The sequence below is a fragment of the Eptatretus burgeri genome, chromosome 10, assembly GCF_056783735.1.
Source record: "Eptatretus burgeri isolate ZD-2024b chromosome 10, Ebu_testis_v1, whole genome shotgun sequence".
Lineage (NCBI taxonomy): Eukaryota > Metazoa > Chordata > Myxini > Myxiniformes > Myxinidae > Eptatretus > Eptatretus burgeri.
The window spans coordinates 30,407,200-30,426,377 of record NC_140970.1 but is presented as its reverse complement, the minus strand read 5'-3'; the positions used below and the strand labels follow the sequence as shown (position 1 = coordinate 30,426,377).

General features: G+C 46.6%; 2 protein-coding genes across 5 annotated transcripts in view; both read left to right on the top strand.

Annotated features, from left to right (window-relative positions):
• LOC147018208 (uncharacterized) overlaps positions 1 to 19,178 on the top strand; it is a 239,752-nt gene that overhangs the window by 14,147 nt on the left and 206,427 nt on the right. The window lies entirely within an intron of this gene.
• On the top strand, positions 1,527 to 19,133 carry LOC147018212 (SH2B adapter protein 2-like). Of its 4 annotated transcripts, none has more exons than XM_085897693.1 (10): positions 1,527 to 1,807; positions 5,281 to 5,315; positions 5,580 to 6,763; positions 6,868 to 6,969; positions 7,128 to 7,219; positions 7,708 to 7,802; positions 8,146 to 8,354; positions 8,528 to 8,693; positions 15,517 to 15,613; positions 15,746 to 19,133. In XM_085897693.1, the coding sequence occupies exons 3-10, from the start codon at positions 5,795 to 5,797 to the stop codon at positions 15,759 to 15,761; spliced, it is 1,746 nt and encodes a 581-aa protein (XP_085753819.1). In that variant the 5' UTR covers positions 1,527 to 1,807; positions 5,281 to 5,315; positions 5,580 to 5,794; the 3' UTR covers positions 15,762 to 19,133. The 4 variants fall into 4 exon arrangements, with proteins under 4 accessions (XP_085753819.1, XP_085753818.1, XP_085753821.1 ...); XM_085897692.1 differs by having other exon boundaries at positions 1,527 to 1,839; XM_085897695.1 differs by lacking the exon at positions 5,281 to 5,315.

Genomic DNA, 19,178 nt, shown 5'->3' with positions numbered 1-19,178 from the left:
ACACACCGGTAGTGTTTTTGATATTTGACTGTTGTTTTTTGTTTATCCGTAAAATAAAATATTAAGAACAACATGTGGACGGATTGGGATGAAACTTGGTGGACATGTTGTTTGTGTGATGAGGAAGAGTTGATTCGATTTTGGTGAAGATCCGGATCCAGCCAATCAGAGAGATACAGAAGGTACGATCCACGATCCACGCCTCCCGTTATACACCTCCCGTTATACACCTCCCGTTATACACCTCCCGTTATACACCTCCCGTTATACACCTCCCGTTATACACCTCCCGTTATACTCCTCCCGTTATACTCCTCCCGTTATACACCTCCCGTTATACACCTCCCGTTATACACCTCCCGTTATACACCTCCCGTTATACACCTCCCGTTATACTCCTCCCGTTATACTCCTCCCGTTATACTCCTCCCGTTATACACGTCCCGTTATACTCCTCCCGTTATACTCCTCCCGTTATACTCCTCCCGTTATACACCTCCCGTTATACACCTCCCGTTATACTCCTCCCGTTATACTCCTCCCGTTATACACCTCCCGTTATACACCTCCCGTTATACACCTCCCGTTATACTCCTCCCGTTATACACCTCCCGTTATAACCTCCCGTTATACACGTTCCGTTATACTCCTCCCGTTATACTCCTCCCGTTATACACGTCCCGTTATACACGTCCCGTTATACTCGTCCCGTTATACTCCTCCCGTTATACTCCTCCCGTTATACACCTCCCGTTATACTCCTCCCGTTATACACGTCCCGTTATACTCCTCCCGTTATACACGTCCCGTTATACACGTCCCGTTATACACGTCCCGTTATACACGTCCCGTTATACACGTCCCGTTATACACGTCCCGTTATACACGTCCCGTTTCACCCTTTTATCGGTTTCGTTGTAACAACTCGATGTCTCCACAAGTTTAAAATCCGAAGGTGTAGTGATCTTTACACTCACCACACTAGTCTAACTTGAACCGTTAACTTCATCCAACTCGGCATCCCCCTCTTCATGAGCAATTGAGCCGGAGTGCCAGGGCGCACATTGCGTTGTGACGAGACGTCAGGCGGTGTATGTACATCACCCAGTTAATCCGCCGCATAGCATCGATCCCAATCCCAGGATAACACAATCCGTTGGCGAGTGCGTTCAGTTCAGCGCGACCAACCTCAGTTTCGGGAAGGTCGCCGTCGTGTGGAAAAAGGTATTTAAACATATCCGGTTACCGGCGACATTTTGAGAGCGGTGTATGTGCTGCGTCCGACGTACGATGTGTACAATGTTTCACCGTCCGCTGGACACATGAAAGTTCAACAAAAATGTATATACCGGCGAGAGATTAGTTTATCTGACTGACTGCTGAATTTTCGTTAATAGTAAAATTTTTTTTAATTTAATAAAAAAAAAAAACCCTCCGCCTCGTCGTTGGTCATGTGACATGAGGGTCGCAAACCCGTAATTTCATTATTTATTTGTTTATTCATACATTTTTTTTTTTTTTTTTTTTTTTTTACGTTCATGAGGTAAAAAAAAAAACAACAAGGACGTTCATCCTTTTATTTAGTTTCTCACGCAGTACGTCTTGGATTTTTTTAATTTTTTTTTTAATCTTTATAAATCTTCCTCTCAGACTTCATTCAGCGGGTTTTTCTCCCTCACGCTTCTCGTTTGTCCCTTTTTTTTTCTCCCCCACCGCCGTCTTGATTAGCGGCGTTGCGCCTCGGCTAGGCCTCAAACCTACGGTGTCTGCTAGAATCGCGACGGGTTCCCGGTGGCACAGCCGGAGGGTATGGTGCACTGCGCTCCGCCATTCCGTGTGGTAAACAAGAAAGTGTGGAGTGAAATGTCACTTTACACGGTTTACGATCCCCGGTTATGGACACGTCTCGGGATGATGTTATGTTGTATCACAGGAACATCCAGCTCATTGTCATCGATGTTTCAGCGTTTTCACAATTGTGCATTTTGTCCGTTGAGGTATTTCATGAAAGTGTTTGACGTGAACATGAAAATCCTCTCATGAGGGACAAGATGTTGCGTCATGACGTTGAGTTTACTTACCTGAAGCTCACCTGTACACGAGGCCCGTTGGTATTTTAATATCCGCACGAGTTCTCATTTAATTGAATGTTTTTATTCAAAGGTTTGTACATAAATATCACGTGCGGAACAGTTACCCTGGGAGACAAAGGGAGACCTTTGTGTGACGTACGAGGCCAGGTAGACGATGGAAACGTACAGAGAGTGTCTGGAGTCATTCGACTTGAGCTATCCTTTGAGATGGGAACACCACACAGACCACGGAGCACTCCTTGTGAATGAAAAACCTTGTCTTGTGTTTTTATTTGCAAGTCGAAGACGAAAGGGAAGGAAGAACAGGACCTCGAACTTCCAGCTTATTGACTTCAAGAGAATACCAGAGCGATATGAGCTACAGCGTTGTTCCCGTGAAAGACCAGAGTAGTGGGAAGGGGGACCAAGAGGTGCATGGGGGAGGGGGACCAAGAGGAGCCTGGTGGAGGGGGACCCAGAGGAGCATGGTGGAGGGGGACCAAGAGGAGCCTGGTGGAGGGGGACCAAGAGGAGCATGGGGGAGGGGACCCAGAGGGGCCTGGTGGAGGGGGGAACCAGAGAGCCTGGTGGAGGGGGGACCCAGAGGGGCATGGTGGAGGGGGGAGCCAGAGGGGCACGGGGGGGGGGGGCCAAGAGGAGCCTGGGGGAGGGGGACCAAGAGGAGCCTGGTGGAGGGGGACCAAGAGGAGCATGGGGGAGGGGGACCAAGAGGAGCATGGGGGAGGGGGACCCAGAGGGGCCTGGTGGAGGGGGGACCCAGAGGGGCATGGTGGAGGGGGACCCAGAGGAGCCTGGTGGAGGGGGACCAAGAGGAGCCTGGTGGGGGGGGAACAAGAGGAGCGTGGGGGAGGGGGACCCAGAGGGGCCTGGTGGAGGGGGGAACCAGAGAGCCTGGTGGAGGGGGACCCAGAGGGGCATGGTGGAGGGGACCCAGAGGGGCATGGTGGAGGGGGACCCAGAGGGGCATGGTGGAGGGGGACCAAGAGGAGCCTGGTGGAGGGGGACCAAGAGGAGCATGGGGGAGGGGGACCAAGAGGAGCATGGGGGAGGGGGACCAAGAGGAGCAGGGGGGAGGGGGACCAAGAGGAGCATGGGGGGGGGGGGTCCAGAGGGGCCTGGTGGGGGGGGGACCCAGAGGGGCATGCTGGCGGGGGGACCCAGACGAGCCTGGTGGAGGGGGACCAAGAGGAGCCTGGTGGAGGGGGACCAAGAGGAGCATGGGGGAGGGGGACCCAGAGGGGCCTGGTGGAGGGGGAACCAGAGAGCCTGGTGGAGGGGGACCCAGAGGGGCATGGTGGAGGGGGACCCAGAGGGGCATGGTGGAGGGGGACCCAAGAGGAGCCTGGTGGAGGGGGACCAAGAGGAGCCTGGTGGAGGGGGACCAAGAGGAGCATGGTGGAGGGGGACCCAGAGGAGCATGGTGGAGGGGAGACCCAGAGGGGCCTGGTGGAGGGGAGACCCAGAGGGGCATGGGGGAGGGTGACCCAGAGGGGCATGGGGGAGGGTGACCCAGAGGGGCATGGGGGAGGGCGACCCAGAGGGGAATGGTCGAGGGGGACCCAGAGGGGCATGGTGGAGGGCGACCCAGAGGAGCCTGGGGAAGGGCGACCCAGAGGAGCCTGGGGAAGGGGGACCCAGAGGAGCCTGGGGAAGGGGGACCCAGAGGAGCCTGGTGGAGGGGGACCCAGAGGAGCCTGGTGGAGGGGGACCCAGAGGAGCCTGGTGGAGGGGGACCCAGAGGAGCCTGGTGGAGGGGGACCCAGAGGAGCCTGGTGGAGGGGGACCCAGAGGTGCATGGGGGAGGGGACCCAGAGGGGCATGGTGGAGGGCGACCCAGAGGAGCCTGGTGGAGGGGGACCCAGAGGAGCATGGGGGAGGGGGACATTATACCCCAGAGGGGCATGGTGGAGGGCGACCCAGAGGAGCCTGGTGGAGGGTGACCCAGAGGAGCCTGGTGGAGGGGGACCCAGAGGAGCATGGGGGAGGGGGACATTATACGAATGTTACTTTTTCAAATTACATTTTACATCAAGAAACAAAACAAACTGAAGGACATCTTGTTCCAATTCATTTTGCTCATTATCGATGCATGGGGAATGTGGAAAAGGACCAGTTTCAAAGTCCCGTCCTTCATAGGCCCACCCCTGCGGCAAAATTCCTAATTCCCAATGCCCTTCTTTTATCCTGTTTCTTGATTTAAAATTATTTCAGCTTCCACCACCTGAGAAAAAGTATTATTCCAGATGTGTATTTTCATGCTTGTATTTTAGAGATGAGGGAGATACAGGTATTTGGAAATCAATAAAGAAGATAACCCCCAAGTGGAAGTGCATAAGCACAGCATTTCAAGCTTCCATCTTGGACTTGTGATTCTGTCTTCAGGCATCATCAGCAATACATTCAGCTGTAAGAGAGAGGAAAGAAAGGTGCATAGTTCCTAATCATGTGCAGATATAACCCAGGGAGGCAGAGGCGAGAGAGACAGACAGTCGTTTGCACTTTTTTGGGTTCTTGCTTGCCCTCCCTCACATGCTCGTTGGCCTGTCATGTGGTCTTCTCGTCACGTTTAGCTGCTGCTGACTGTTTCCAGTGGTTGCTCGCAGTTTGTTCGAGATGGCATGACATGGTGGTAAATTTCTGAATTTTATTTTTCAACAGCCATTAAAAAGTTAAATATCAAAACATAAATCACCTTGTTGGCACTTCCAAAAGAAGAGTTTTACAGGTACTTGGACAAAATATTTCGCCATTTTACATCATCTTCACCAATCCAATTTGCCGCTCCCACTCTTAATTGTTTGGAAACTGAGTAGGAGATTCACATTTCAGCAGGACAATGATCTGAAGCACAAAGCTAAAGCCACACTGTTGTGGCTGAATAAGAAGAAAAGAAATGTTCTTGAGTGGACCCAGTGAAAGTCCTGACTTGAACCTAATTGAACATTTATGGCGAGACTTGAAGATTGCAGTCCATTGACGATCCCCATCAAACTTGGCAGAACGAGAGCAATTTTCACGTGAAGAATGGGCAAATATTTCACCATCTCACTGTGCAAAGCTGATATAGAGACCGACCCAGAAATACTCATAGCAGTCATTGCTGTAAAAGTTCTTCCACCAAGTTCTGACCTAAGGGGCTGAATACTTTTACAACCAGTGAATTTTGATTTGCACATGTTTTTTGCAGGTATTCCCGATACGGAACCTACTTCAACTATAACGGTGTGTAGTTTCATCTCTTCAGTTATGAATAAAAAAAGTTTATTTGGAAAAATTGTTTTGCATAATTCATCGAAATGTGGCATTATTGGTCGCAGGTGAATATTTTTGCAGGCCACTGTATATGCTTGATGATTGTGCAGATGATTTTGTGTAGACAATGCAGTGACCCTGAAAAGTCTCACTTTATCCAAAATAATGTTATTTCTGACCTCAGAAATGAACCATTACATTCGATGTTTTTTTTTTTAAATCACAAACCCACAGAGCTGGTTTAAAGGAGCTGGAGATTATGAAGAAAGGAGAGTGAGAGATGGCTAATAGGAACGACACAAGCCAATGGCTACTTGAGAAATGAAAATGAGAGAGAGCTGATTATCCTCTCGCATGAAAGAAGAGGAGAAATGGTAATGGGGAAGGAAACTAAAATTATGACCATGAAGGGAAAGTAAAACGTAATTGTAATAGCAACAAATATCAAGATGAACGGGGAGCCAGGAGTGGACGGTGGTTGTGTTGAATTCGATGTGGAGCATGGACTGGGATATGATAAAGAGAAGGGAGCTGGAGTTTCACATGGACAGAAAGACGGAGAAGAAGAGCAGTGTGCAGCTCGCTGGCATGATTTTTGTGAACGACATGCCAGATCGGCCGCAGCCACATTTGCTAAACAGTACCTTGCCTTCGTTGCGAGCCAGTCTGTGGATAGCAGGTCCAGTGGATCAGGTTGCGGATCCAGCGAAGATTCGGCACAAGAGTCTCGCTTTTCTTTGTTCTTTGCGGAATCTTTCCGCCGCCATTTTGCCTCCGAACTGGAACGGGCAACTGCTGTGCAAGCTTCAAATGCAAGTGTGGCAAAGAGACTTGGGGATCGGTTAACCGACGATAAAGATTTCACCAATGACAATCATGACGATGATGAAAATGGAGATGATTCTTTACCGTATGCAGCCGTCCACTCTGAAACTGTCCCATTCCCACAGTCGTTCTCAGAGGAGCAGGCCTTAGGGCTGCCGGGCACCGGACATGATGTGGTTAAGCTCCGGACTCCAAAATCCCACAGCTCAGATGACATCAGGGGAGGGAATCGAAGTGGCCAAACGGATGCTCTTGCTCGTGTTCGTAAACGGTTCTCGCTGCGTCGACTTGGCCGAAATGTCCGTGGGTTGTTTCGTCGTGACACTGCACAGTCAAGTTCGGGTATGGGTCTTGGCTGGTCTCGTCAACTCCAGCGGCTCTCTCTTGTGTGGCGTGGTGGTGAGGGTGGTGGTGCTGGTGCAGGAAGTTGCAGCGATGGTCATGGAGAAGTGGGCGTAAGGCGTGAGGGAGCCCTGAGGTTTGCAGTTGCAGCTGAGGAAGGGCAGCTTCGTTGGGAGAGATGCCGCCTCTGTTTACGGTTGTCCTCCACTCTGTCTGCTCATTACTTGCTGGAAATATTCTCTCCACCAAAGGTTCATTTTTACGCTTTTCTCTTTCATCATCATTATTGTTATTAAAACCACCCTTGGCTTGGCAGGCAAGATGCTGAAATGTTATTGGCTTTCATTTGCTACAGATGACCAAACCACGGGCAAGTGTGACATGTACAAGTATTGTCGAAGCGAGGACGACGACGCCGTTGGAAATGCCAGACAGAGAAAACACATTTGTGATAAAGGTAACATGACATGACCACGTTTTATCAAATGCTTTGGCTCTGCATGCAGGTCTAATCGAGTGGTTGGATGGCAATGGAAATTAAGATTAGATTGAGGATGAGCGATAAGGAGACAGACAATATAGGAAGTTGATGTAAAACTGTGCCATGTCCTGCAGACTGAGCTCCAGGAAGAGTATTTGTTTGAGACCGTTGATGGGCTGCAGCTGAGATCATGGTTGGTGGACATTTCTGACTGCATGCAGGGCCGGTAAGACGTCGTCGGATGTCGTGATTCTGGTGAATATTTATATTCCTGTCGTCCAAAATGGATTTGATTTCCTGTGATTTGTTTCACTCATCTCACCAGTACGATTAATATTTAAGTGTGCATGGGAAGGAGTGGGTAAGAAATAGGATGATGGATGCAGAATTGCTGCACTCGTATCTTTTCCTTTGTGAAAATATTACATTTTGTTTTAAATGCGGTGATTAAGACTCATTTGTGGTTTAGGTAATTCCTTGAGCCATTAAATATCTTTAGCATTTCTTTTTTTTTTGTTTAACGGTGAATTAAAAATGCAGTAATTTCCAATTTTCACATAAAATCAGTTTTTTGTTGTTGTTGACCCAAAAGGTCCCCTCCAGTCCGATGATGTGATGCTCTCATGTCACATGCTGTTGGAACTTTATATTGAACAAAGTAAATGAAATTCCAAATGAGCCGATGCGAAGGATTGTACTGGTGTACGTTTTCAGTTCGGAGGGTGAAGGAGCGGAATTTCCCAGCATGCCATTTGTCGAGGGCATTGTCCAACCAAGCTCTTCATCTCCCAGTGGAAGTGCCCACGGAGGTTAGTTGGGCTATTGTAAGGAATTGCACCGTGAAACGCAAACCTTTCACGAACCACTACATCGGTTTAATGGCTTTAACTCTCCCTTTTGTGAGACGGTTGACAAAACTGTGTGCAATTTGAAGCAGAGGGCAATCGCAACATTGACACGAGCCAAGTGCTCAGATGCAAATGCTAAACAGGCTAACTCAGATGCTATCGGCCTTTCATTCACCTTCTCTTTCTGTGTCTGAGATCTGGTGTTGGTGGTTGTTGGTCGTGTTGTCGGTGTCTGTTGTCCAACTATGTATATTACTTTGAAATCGGTGTGTCTTCACTCCTTTCTTTTCACTCCCTCCAACAGAGAGTCTACTTCCACCTCCGCCATCTGATCCCAACCACCCTGTACCACTCTCAGCATTTCCCTGGTTTCATGGCCCTCTGTCTCGCCCACGTGCTGCTCAGCTTGTGTTGGCAGGAGGACCAGATGCTCATGGTTCGTTCCTGGTGCGGCAAAGTGAAACACGACATGGAGAGTATGTCCTCACCTTCAACTGCCTTGCGAAGGCTAAGGTAGCCTATTGAAATATCCCCCCCCAAAAAAAAAAAACACCAGAAATTCAACATCCCGCTTCCTTCCCCCACCCCTGGCCCACTTTTCTTCGCCTCACTTTGGTAATGTTGGATTTGAGTGTTGATACAACATCTCCATCTTTGTCTCGCATGTTGCACTCCATGTGTTACAGCATCTTCGGGTGGCCGTCGGTGCAGACGGGCGGTGTCGTGTGCAGCACCTGTGGTTCGGCTCTGCACTTGACATGCTCCAGCATTTCTCTCACTTCCCCATCCCATTGGAGTCTGGTCCAAGCCCCGTTTCGCTGACTGCTTTCGTACCACGGATGTCCCGACATGGTATTGTCCCTTTTATAATGCACATGCTGCAATCTCGATGCTATGGAAATTGTTGTAATTTATTTGCTTTGTCTTTGAGCTCATAGTTGGGTCATCTGGAGAACTTCCGTGACCGTGGAGAGCGAAGGTTGGTTTCTCAATGGATTTGTCTTCTATGAGGGTTAATTTGAAAAAATAGCGGGGGTGACCCTCGCGAAAGTGTGGGCTAATTCCGCAGGGGGCCAAAAACCAAAATGGCCGCCACCCACCATCTTGATAATTGGTTTTTCAATGGTTTTGCCTAAAGTGCTGATCTGCATATGCTTTCTGGGTTTTTTTGGGTCGAGGAATTCATATTTAATATCAGTTTTATGATCCGACCTCATTATGGCCTCCAAATCAAAGATGACCGCCACCCGCCATATTGTAAATTGGTTTTTCAATGGTTTGGCCTTCAGTGCTGATCAGCATATATGCTTTCTGGGGTTGTTTGGATCAAATATTTCATATTTAATATCAGTTATGTGTCTGATCTCATTATGAGCAGCAATACCAAGATGGCCACCGTTGGCCATCTTGAAAAAAATAGTTTGTAAATGTCATTGTCAACAGCGCTGAGCTGCATATGCCTCATACTTTTATGAAATTAACGTGTATGTCCTTTTGTATTTTTGAGGTCTACCTGCATGTGTGCTGTTGGATACCACTGCATCTGAGGATAATAACATAAAAACATAAAAACCTGACATGTCGTTTCAAATTAGACGTTGGTTTTATACTTTCAGGTCTGCATGCATCTTGCTCTGCATTTCTGAGGCATCAGTATAAAGGATAAACGCTACTTCAAAGCCGTTTCCTGTTACCAGTCATGTCGTATGAATGCATGCTAAAATGTGGAAAGCCTTGCAATGCTGCTGATACTATTACGCAAGCTAAATTGGAACGTTTACAAGCGAAATCAAAAAAAACTGGAAAGGACTGGACAAATTTGGTGATGTTCATAACAACACTGCATGGGATAAAGGGCCAACTGGTTACTATGTGCACGATTCATGTTATGTCACACTATCATCATCGTCCAACCTCGGGAAAGCCATAAAACGCAAAGAGAAAGAAAGTGACATTGCCCAGAGTTTCAGTCAAACTCTTGGTTCAGAACGATGTGATGATGATCGAGAGAGCCTTTTATCACCCAAGCGTCTGCGTTCCTCAAAGGGTGGACCTCTCCATGATAAAACGAAGTGTGTTTGGTGTATGAAAGGTGAGGACACCAAGCACCCAAACAGATCAGGCAGCAAACTCTTTAGAATCAATACTAAATCAGCATGGCGAGCCTTCAGACGCCATCCTATCCTGATCGAAGAAGATAGGCAGCCGAGAGATCGTTTGACTCGGCTTATTGAATCAACATCAGCACTGGCAGATCCTTTTGCAAATGATATCATGTATCACCATACCTGTTGGCAGAAGTACATCAGTCACAGACAGTTGAAGCCTGAAGATGCGATGCACTTACAGAGTGTGTCTCTTCCAGAGGCCAGGAGTGTGTTTTTCAGACATGTGGACTTGGTCATCTTTAATGAGCATGAAATCCATTCTTTGCAGTCTCTTCTAGAAGATTACAAACTTATTGTAGGTGACTACGGATATCCAGTAGGTGATGTCAAATCTTCCTATATCAAGGAATTGCTAATTAAGGAGTATCAACACAGTATTGGTTTCAAAGAGAGAAGTGAAAGGAACAAGAGTGAGTTGGTCTATGATGTTTGTGGTGGAGGTGACTACATTGAGGCAGTAATGTCATCCCTTGGCATCAGTGATGAGCAGCTCCTGCAGAACATGGCCCGAAGAATTTCCAAGAAGGTAAAGAATACATCTTCTATCCGCTGGCCACTCCGAGTAGATAATCTAGAAGAAGCTGAAGAGGTATGTGAGTTGCTGGTACAGCTGTTGACCTGGCTGAAGCAACCCGACAGAAAAACTCCAAACATCAGTCCCAGTACTCTCAGTCTCGCCTCTATGATCTCCTACTACATCACAGGACAGCGCACCACAGCAGTTATAAACATGGGGGTAACTGTACATGGTATGACCAGAAGTAAAGAGCTGGTAGATACTTTACACAAGAGTGGTGTTTGCATCAGCTGTGCAGACACTCTGCTCCTCTATGATCACTGGGCTTTAATGGATGTTAACGCATCGGGAACCTGCCCACAGGAGATTGCAGATTGCAAACCAGCCATCGTGGTTGTTGACAATGATGACTTCAACATTGATACCATGACAGGCAATGCATCAGGGGCTCATCGAACAAACGTCATGCTTGTACAGCCACAGGGCTATGAGAAGAAACCTAACAAGGATCCTCCTTCAAAGCTTGTGAAGAAAGAAATTTCTGCACAGCTGACGCAAAAGTGCGCCAATCTAACACAGGTCCAGCAATACAGGTGTCCTCCTGGTAGTACGAGTGAACCACCAGCTCGGGAGAAGGTAGATCCACCTGTGGATGGCTTGAACCCGCAACGTGCTCGTTCTGTTATACATGCACTATCTCGAGCAGATAACCATGGAACAAGACCACCTCCTGATAAGCAATGTGCTCCAGCATACAGCGGTGCCCAGTCCTGCCATCATCCACCACTCAAAAGGAGCAAGCCATACTATCATACTACCTACAATGAACCTCCAAGCAAATCAGTCGTGCATGATATTATGGTGAAACTACTTGCAGCTATGCGGGAGAAGAGTATTCCATGCTCCTTTCTCGTAGGTGACATGCCAACCTATAAGGCAATTGTGCAGCTGAAAGCAGAGAATTCAGAATTGTTTAAGAACATCATCCCAATTCTTGGTGCATTTCACCAGCAGATGTCCTACATCTATGCGGTCTGTAAGAGATTTGAGGGATCTGGTATGGCAGATACTCTGGTTGCAGCTGGGGTAGTAGTGGAGGGATCTGTTGACCAGGCACTACGATGAAAGCACTACAGGCGGGAACGCATTATGTTCTTCAGAGAGGTCCTTATCCATAAACGTCTGTGTAAACTCCTGGAGCAAGGAGAACTCTGAAGACATCAAATCCAATGTGGACATTCTTCGCAATGCATTTACTGAGATATAAGAGGCCATTCAAAAGGCACACGGTGATCTCCAGGAGGAGGATGAGATAAAGGAGCTGATTAAAAAAGTTTATAAGAAGACTGGTACCGACATGGGTGACTTCTGGCTCTCGTTCATAGAAATGACTGATCCTCTAGTTCAAAGTATTGATGCATGTCATGCACGAAATGGCCCGCAATACTTATCATCAACATACCACATGTTGCCTGGATTGATGGCGTACGATAACCATGATTATGGGCGGTGGTTGCCCGATTATTGGGCAATGCTGTCTTCACTGTCACATGAACAAATGGCCTTCTTCAATGAGCATTTTGCACAGTCAATGACAGGGCTACCCTATTCTTGCCAGCCAATGGACCTTTGGATAGAAATGACTGAATCTCAACTCTAAGTTGAAATCAGGGTGGCTTCAACTCCTGCAGAATGAGAAGCAACTCTTTTCAACAACATGGAATGCAAACAATGTTGCAAGGGTAAAAGCTGCTGTTAATCAGAATCTCAAGTGCAAGCGTCGAAATAGGAAACATGCTGAGTGTCAACCAGTTAGAATGAAAAAAGATGAGCAGGCAGTTCAGGATCTACAAGCGTGCTTGACTGAGTTTGAAGCCGATCCATTTGATGAATCAAAACCAACACTAAGATCGCTACAGTCCGGTCTGGTTGCCTCACCACAGCTAGTCAATGACCTCAAGACAGCACTCCAAGATGGTCAGACGCAGGTTGAAACTTTCCTACAGGAGCGTGTTTTTACGAAGATTCAGCCTCTCACTGCAACAATTCACAGGAATAAAAGACTGAATTTTGCAAGCGACCAGTTCTGTATCCCATCTGGTACAGCCATGAAAGTGGCCCAAATGGAGAAGTCTGGGTTGGCTACCTTGATAGACCTTACAGTGGGATCTGGTATGGTCAAACTTGAGTCGGTTCTAGAATGGCGAGTTACTGATGAGTGCTTGTCAGTCTACAATGTAGATGGCTCAATGCGAAAAACCTGTAAGAGCAAGCTGTTGTACGAATTCAAGCAACACCCAGTTCCTGAGAAACCACAGGACCACATCAGCCGTGTGGACATGGGACTGATCTGGCAGTTAGCCACCCCCACATTGGACGATCGTGAGGCTGTAAAAAGGGATGGTTTGCAATATCGCTGGAATGACTATTTAGATAAGATCTGCAATATTGTCATCTCGCGCCACGCTGATGCACGTCCGATCATTCTAGTCAATGACAGGTATGACCTTCAGTTCAGCATCAAGGATGATGAGCACAAGCGACAGGCAGCCAAACATCAACACATCCCAAATGTTTTCCCCAAGCCTGAAGACATATTTCCAGGATCTGTTGAGTTCAACAAACTAATGGTCAATTCGGATAACAAGGTCAGATTGCAAAAACTTGTGATGGAACAGATGAAAACACATGTTGGTCAAGTGAAAGGTAGCATCATATACTGCAAGGGTGAGAAGTCAATCGACTTGAGCACATGCGTGCCGACCACAGACTTTGGATTCAAGCATCCTGAGGCAGATACAATGATACTATCTATCTATGCCAGACTACGGACCAACAACGTCACTGGGGCAGTTGTTATAGACAGTGAGGACACAGATGTGTATGTCCAAGCGGCATATGTCTCGCATCAACTTCATGGTGATCTGCTGATTAAACGCAAGGATGGTTTAGTCAATTGTCATGCCATGCTCTCAGAGGATGTCGCAAATATTATAATACCTCTCCATGTGATAACCGGTAGTGATCACACATCAGGTTTCTATGGCCATGGGAAAAAGAAATTGCTGGAGAAGTGTGTGAATGATCCTGAAACTCGAGTTTCTTGGGTGAGTTGGGAAGAGTCTTGAATTATAGGACAATATGAAAGCATTTGTCCTTTCAAAGGTCTACGATGAGAATGCAGATGGTACTTGTGGACAGGCCAGAGCTTCCAAGTGGCATAAAATGAAGAAAAAGAGTACAGCCCGACTTCCACCCGATGATGACGCGTTGACTCAACATGTGGAACGAACGAACTTCATCACCTATTGCCAACTCCATTACAACTTGGTTGAGCATCCTTCCCCAATCGGCCATGGTTGGGAAATCATAAATTGCAAGTGCAAACCAGTGCGCCACACCAGCCCTGCCTTGCCCAAGAAGCTCAAACTTTCTGACTGCCCAGATGATAGCAATGATGAGTGCAGTGATGATGAAAGTGAGATCAGGGAATCTACAGATTCGGATGAGTAACTAAGGTGTACAGGCAGGACACCTGAATATTCAAAGGGTCTTGGAGTGCTTCGTTTACCCTAAACGTGCCCCAGGTTTTGTGATTAAATGGATTTCATGACAGAAATGAAGCCTAAGTACCTAAGTTAACATGTAATCCACCACAACTGTTGCTGACATGATGAATAAACATGTCGGAGTATATGCACATTTCATTAGATGGATCACTTTGGGATCAGGACTTTCGTGACTTTGGGGAGGGTGGGCAATTGTTTGTACCAACCATTGAAACACCAATTTACAATATGGTGGATGGCGGCCATCTTTGATTTGGAGGCCATAACGAGGCCAGATCATAAAACTGATATTAAATTTGAATTCCTCGACCCCAAAAACCCCAGAAAGCATATGCTGATCAGCACTGTAGGCCAAACCATTGAAAAACCAATTTACAACATGGCAGGCGGTGGCCATCTTTGACTTGGAGGCCATAATGAGGCCGGATCATAAAACTGATATTAAATTTGAATTCCTCGACCCAAAAAAACCCAGAAAGCACTTTAGGCCAAACCATTGAAAAACCAATTATATTATCAAGATGGTGGGTGGTGGCTATTTTGGTTTTTGGCCCCCTGCGGAGTTAGCCCACACTTTCGCGAGGGTCACCCCCGCTATTTTTTCAAATGAACCCTCATAGAAGACAAATCCATTGAGAAACCAACCTTCGCTCTCCACGGTCATGGAAGCTCTCCAGATGACCCAACTACCATATCTATCCGGCTGCTGCCTCTGAATGGATCTACTTCTGGATTCCTGTTTCCCGGTATTTGCAGACATGCCAGTCTTCTACCAATACAAGTGGATTTGCTTTAAAATTGGTTGTAAAAGTGAAAACAGTTGTACAGTTTTACTTTTTGGAGTAAAGATTATGGTTGAAGAACTTCAGGAAAGTAGTTCCACAAATTACAGAAAAGAGGAACCAACAAAGTGGAGATGTACAGCAAACTTTCATCTTGGGAGTTTAATCAAGAGGGGGTAACTGGAAGAACGCTTGCATCTCAGATGAGCTGAGGAGGGTCAGAGGGCTGAGAGAGAAAGAGAGCAGAGTGAGTGGGAGCCTGGGAGCTAAGTGCTCAGATGGGAACACCTCACAAGCCATTTTCAGTGATGCAAGTCATCGTCTGTTGAAACTGAGAATCCGTTCCTGCATTTGGTGAAATTCACTTAGCGTACATGTCATGATGATGTAAGAAGTAAAATAACTCGAGACAAAACAAACCTGAGTGTTTAACAATGTCAAGCTTCTCTGGGGTGTAGAGATTACAGTCGATCTGAGAACAAACCATCTATAGGAAAGCAGATCTTTGTGTAGATTCTCGTTCACACACTCAATGACATAGCCAAATTACAATAGCGTTTCCCATTCCTTCGGGATGCTCATGTGCACTCTCCCCCTCTCCCCCTCTTCCTCTCCTCACCTCCCCCTTGTGTTTGACAGTAAGAGAAAGCGGTGAAGGTGGGATTGAGGGACCAGCTCTAACAGACTCACCACCTTTTCCGGATGCCTTCCTGTCCACAGACACAAATAGTTTGCTGTAAGTCTCTGGCCGAGTGAACCCCACACATTAAGAGAGGTGGGGTAAGGTTTGTGATCTGGACACAGATAGCACTTGGACAATGTTACAAGTTGTCAATTTCAAGGGAAAACTGATACTTTACTTCTGCAGGTATGACCAGCCATAGGAAAACTTGTCTCGCAAGCCTGGGGCTGGAAGTGAAGACTAATGCACAGATTGTAAGCTGAAGAAGGCAAAGGATAAACATACGGCCTGCATTTGTAAGGAAGAATAAATCTTCTTCTGGTTCTCTGGCTGTGGAATTGTTCCTGTTTTGCTTGGAAAAATTAACTTTTGTTTCGGTTCATCAGTCGTTGCTGCCATGTTATTGCACATCTTGTTTTGGTTTCCCCCCTGTACTGGTTCTAACCCCGTTTGTATGTTGTTTGTCTTATTATTATTATTATTATTATTATTATTATTATTATTATTATTATTAATGTTCCTCTCCTTTGTGCTTACCATACACTGGTCATTCCCTCTTTATTGAGGATATTGGAGTCCTCTAAGGAGGGCTCGGTTGTGAAGGGATTTAGTCGACTGCAGTCATATAAAGTGTTGTGACGTCATTTGATTCACCTTACCGGTATCGGCACGAGAGCCTCGTAGAGTGGTGCAACAGAGTGAGGCATGAGAATGTTTCATTCGGGAGAGGTGCTGGCATAGCTTGTTCTATTGAAGGAAACTGTGCGATATTGATGCTCACAAGTGGGTGTTCCCTCTGAAGGACGACCACCTCTGTCCTTTCCTGAAATCAGCTTACCCTTGGTTAGTCTGACCCCCAGATGCTTGTTTTGAGAATATTTTACCTCCAGACTAACACCTTGATTATGGACATGTATTCTGTGCCGTGTATGAGAGTAGCCTGAAAATTGCTTTTTCCCCTCTCTTCCTGAATCTTTGTCCCTCGTGTTTTTAAGGCTGAAAAGCAAAACCCACCAATAACCTTTGGCTCCCAACGGCTCCACTTAACTATCTTACTCATGTGAGCCTGGTGACGTACTTGCACATTGCAGCGATGTAATGTCATCCTGTGCCTATGCACACACGTTAGAGCAAAGTAAATATTTCCTGGTTTAAAAGCTAAATGGCCAAAGATTGCTTGCCTTCACCTCCCCCTCTCTCCTGCACTCATCTCCATGCTAAACTCATTTGACCAATAAATTTTTCTCCAAAATGAGGTATTTACCAAAACAAAACCCTGATGAATCTCGATCTGATTTGAAATCGGAAATGATTGTGTTGAAGAAAGTCTAACGTGCTCCTGTGGAGGCAATGGCCTACAATCAGAATAACCAGGAAACTCAGAATAACTCGAACTCTTCATTATTCTCAAGTCCTGTCGGCATCTGTTGAAATGTCTTCTTTGTCCCTTTCATCTCCCTGGACTGAAGTACTATGTGCTTTGCTTCAAGCAAGGGGGGTAGGCAGGGGTTGGGGGGTGGGGGAAAGAGGAAGGCATGGTGAGGGAGCAGGCTTAACTCCTGCTTCGTCATTCTTTTCTTTATCGATTCATCTTGCAATTGGCCTTTCCTTATTTGCTATTATGGATCAGTTAACGTCGTACGTGAAGCGTTCTGGGTTCTGGTCTCGACTCACTTTTCCAAATTTGCATTGGATTGGCAAAGGGCTTTTGCCTTCAGTCAATCTTCAACTAGAGCCACTTTCTCTTCTTGTAGAACGACCGATGTAATGCTACAAACACTGGCCTAATGCCCTTTCTTATTCTCCCCTTCATCCTATCCCCAACCCAACCTGCTTTCCTTTTTAGCTTCCAATTCCTCAATTGTCCATATTATCCCCTCAACCCCCCACCGCAACGTACGCATGCACACACGCACCTACCACGCACTGTCGATCACCCGCAATGGTGTCACCGAGGTTTATTCATGTTCATGAACATATTACAAACATTCCTCTTCGCTTAACTGTTCTGCATTCTTTCATTGAATGTTGGCATTTCGAGGACCAGCTGTTTTTCTCTGTCAATGGCTTAGCGACTCTCCTGAACAATTGTTCAAACATCATGACCAGCGACATCATCGTCACACTGTCTCACGATCACCGGCGGGTGAAGTATCAAGTTTGTTTGCTCAAGTTGACGTTCGGTGTTACAGAAGCTCATCCAGATTTCGACATGTTCTTCTGCAGTTCTCACTGCCCCCCTTCTGTCATGGCTCTGCAGCAAATCCTCAAAACATCTTTTTGTGATTTTATTGTTATTTTGGATTTAAAATTAATCCCATAAATAAAGCTATTTTAATTTGACATTACCTCCATTTGTTAATTTCAATGGATCACATCTGCACAGCATTCTAACAGTCTACTTTTACATGCTGCTTTGACGCACTTACTGCTTCTCTCGGCCGATCATTCCTCTTGAATCGCAACTCTGGTGAACTTTAATTCCAAGGTTGTTACTCTTGCCACATTGTTGGTGACTGCTTTTGTGCTGCTTTCCTCGAGTGAACTGTTTGCATGATCGCCAAATTTTCGTAAACCTCCAAATCTCCCTCCCCACCCCGTCCCCCTTGATGCCACCCTCGTCTCTTCAAGTGACTCAATTTTTGTGCTTGACCCCATCGGGTTGCACACTTTCTTTTGGGATTTCAAGCTGTTCTTACTGTTGCCTCCTGTCAAATCTTGTGCCCTCTCCAGATCCTTCTCTTAATCCCTGAAGTCTCTAAAGTTTTTATTCCAATACACCTTTCTGTTGTTGTGCAAACCCGAAACGCAAGCAACAAACTCTTTCACGAGCCCCAACTTATGTTCACGTTGTTGAATGGCAGACCATTAACATTGTCAGATGGGAATGCTGAACACATGATGCTGTTCCTTTGCACCATGGTTGAGGTCCATTTAACAGTTGTTTTTTTTGTTTTGTTTTTTTAACAAGATCCTAAAATGTACTGTGATTTATTTAATGCGTAATCATTTCCCCGACTGCCATATATACTGCCCGAACTTGTACATCCCATCATCCGACCCAAAAATCCTACTTTTATGCATCCCCTCGTGTAGCTCCTTATCCTACACAAAAACCCTTCGTCACGCAACCCCATCCTCACCCACCACCCATCATTGCTCCACCGACCTCCTCATCATCACACCTCCTCCACCATTATCACACCCTCCCCACCCCATGACCCCCCCCCCATCCTGTGCGCCTCAGAAACGGTGTAACAATTTAAACGTGTGCTGCAATCGAGTTGTGTTAATTCTGAAAGTACCTGTATTGTTATATGAATGAATAGGCAGTGGGTTTTATTGCTGCTAACAAAGGCTTTCTCGATGTTTTGTTGATTGTTGTATGTGGTATTGTGTTGGTGGTTTAGAACGCTGGGTTAGACCGGAAAGAAAACTTCCCGCTTTTTGGGAGCCCAAGGATTCGTGCGTGACCCAGTCGTCCCCTCGACGGGGCTGTAAAGTTTCCATTTTGGGCACTCAGTGATTGTTGTGTTTGTGGGTGTTTAATAAACCGATGAGATTGTGAAACAAATCCTGCCTTTATCCGTTTTAAGAGGCCCTCCCTTCTGCTTGTGAA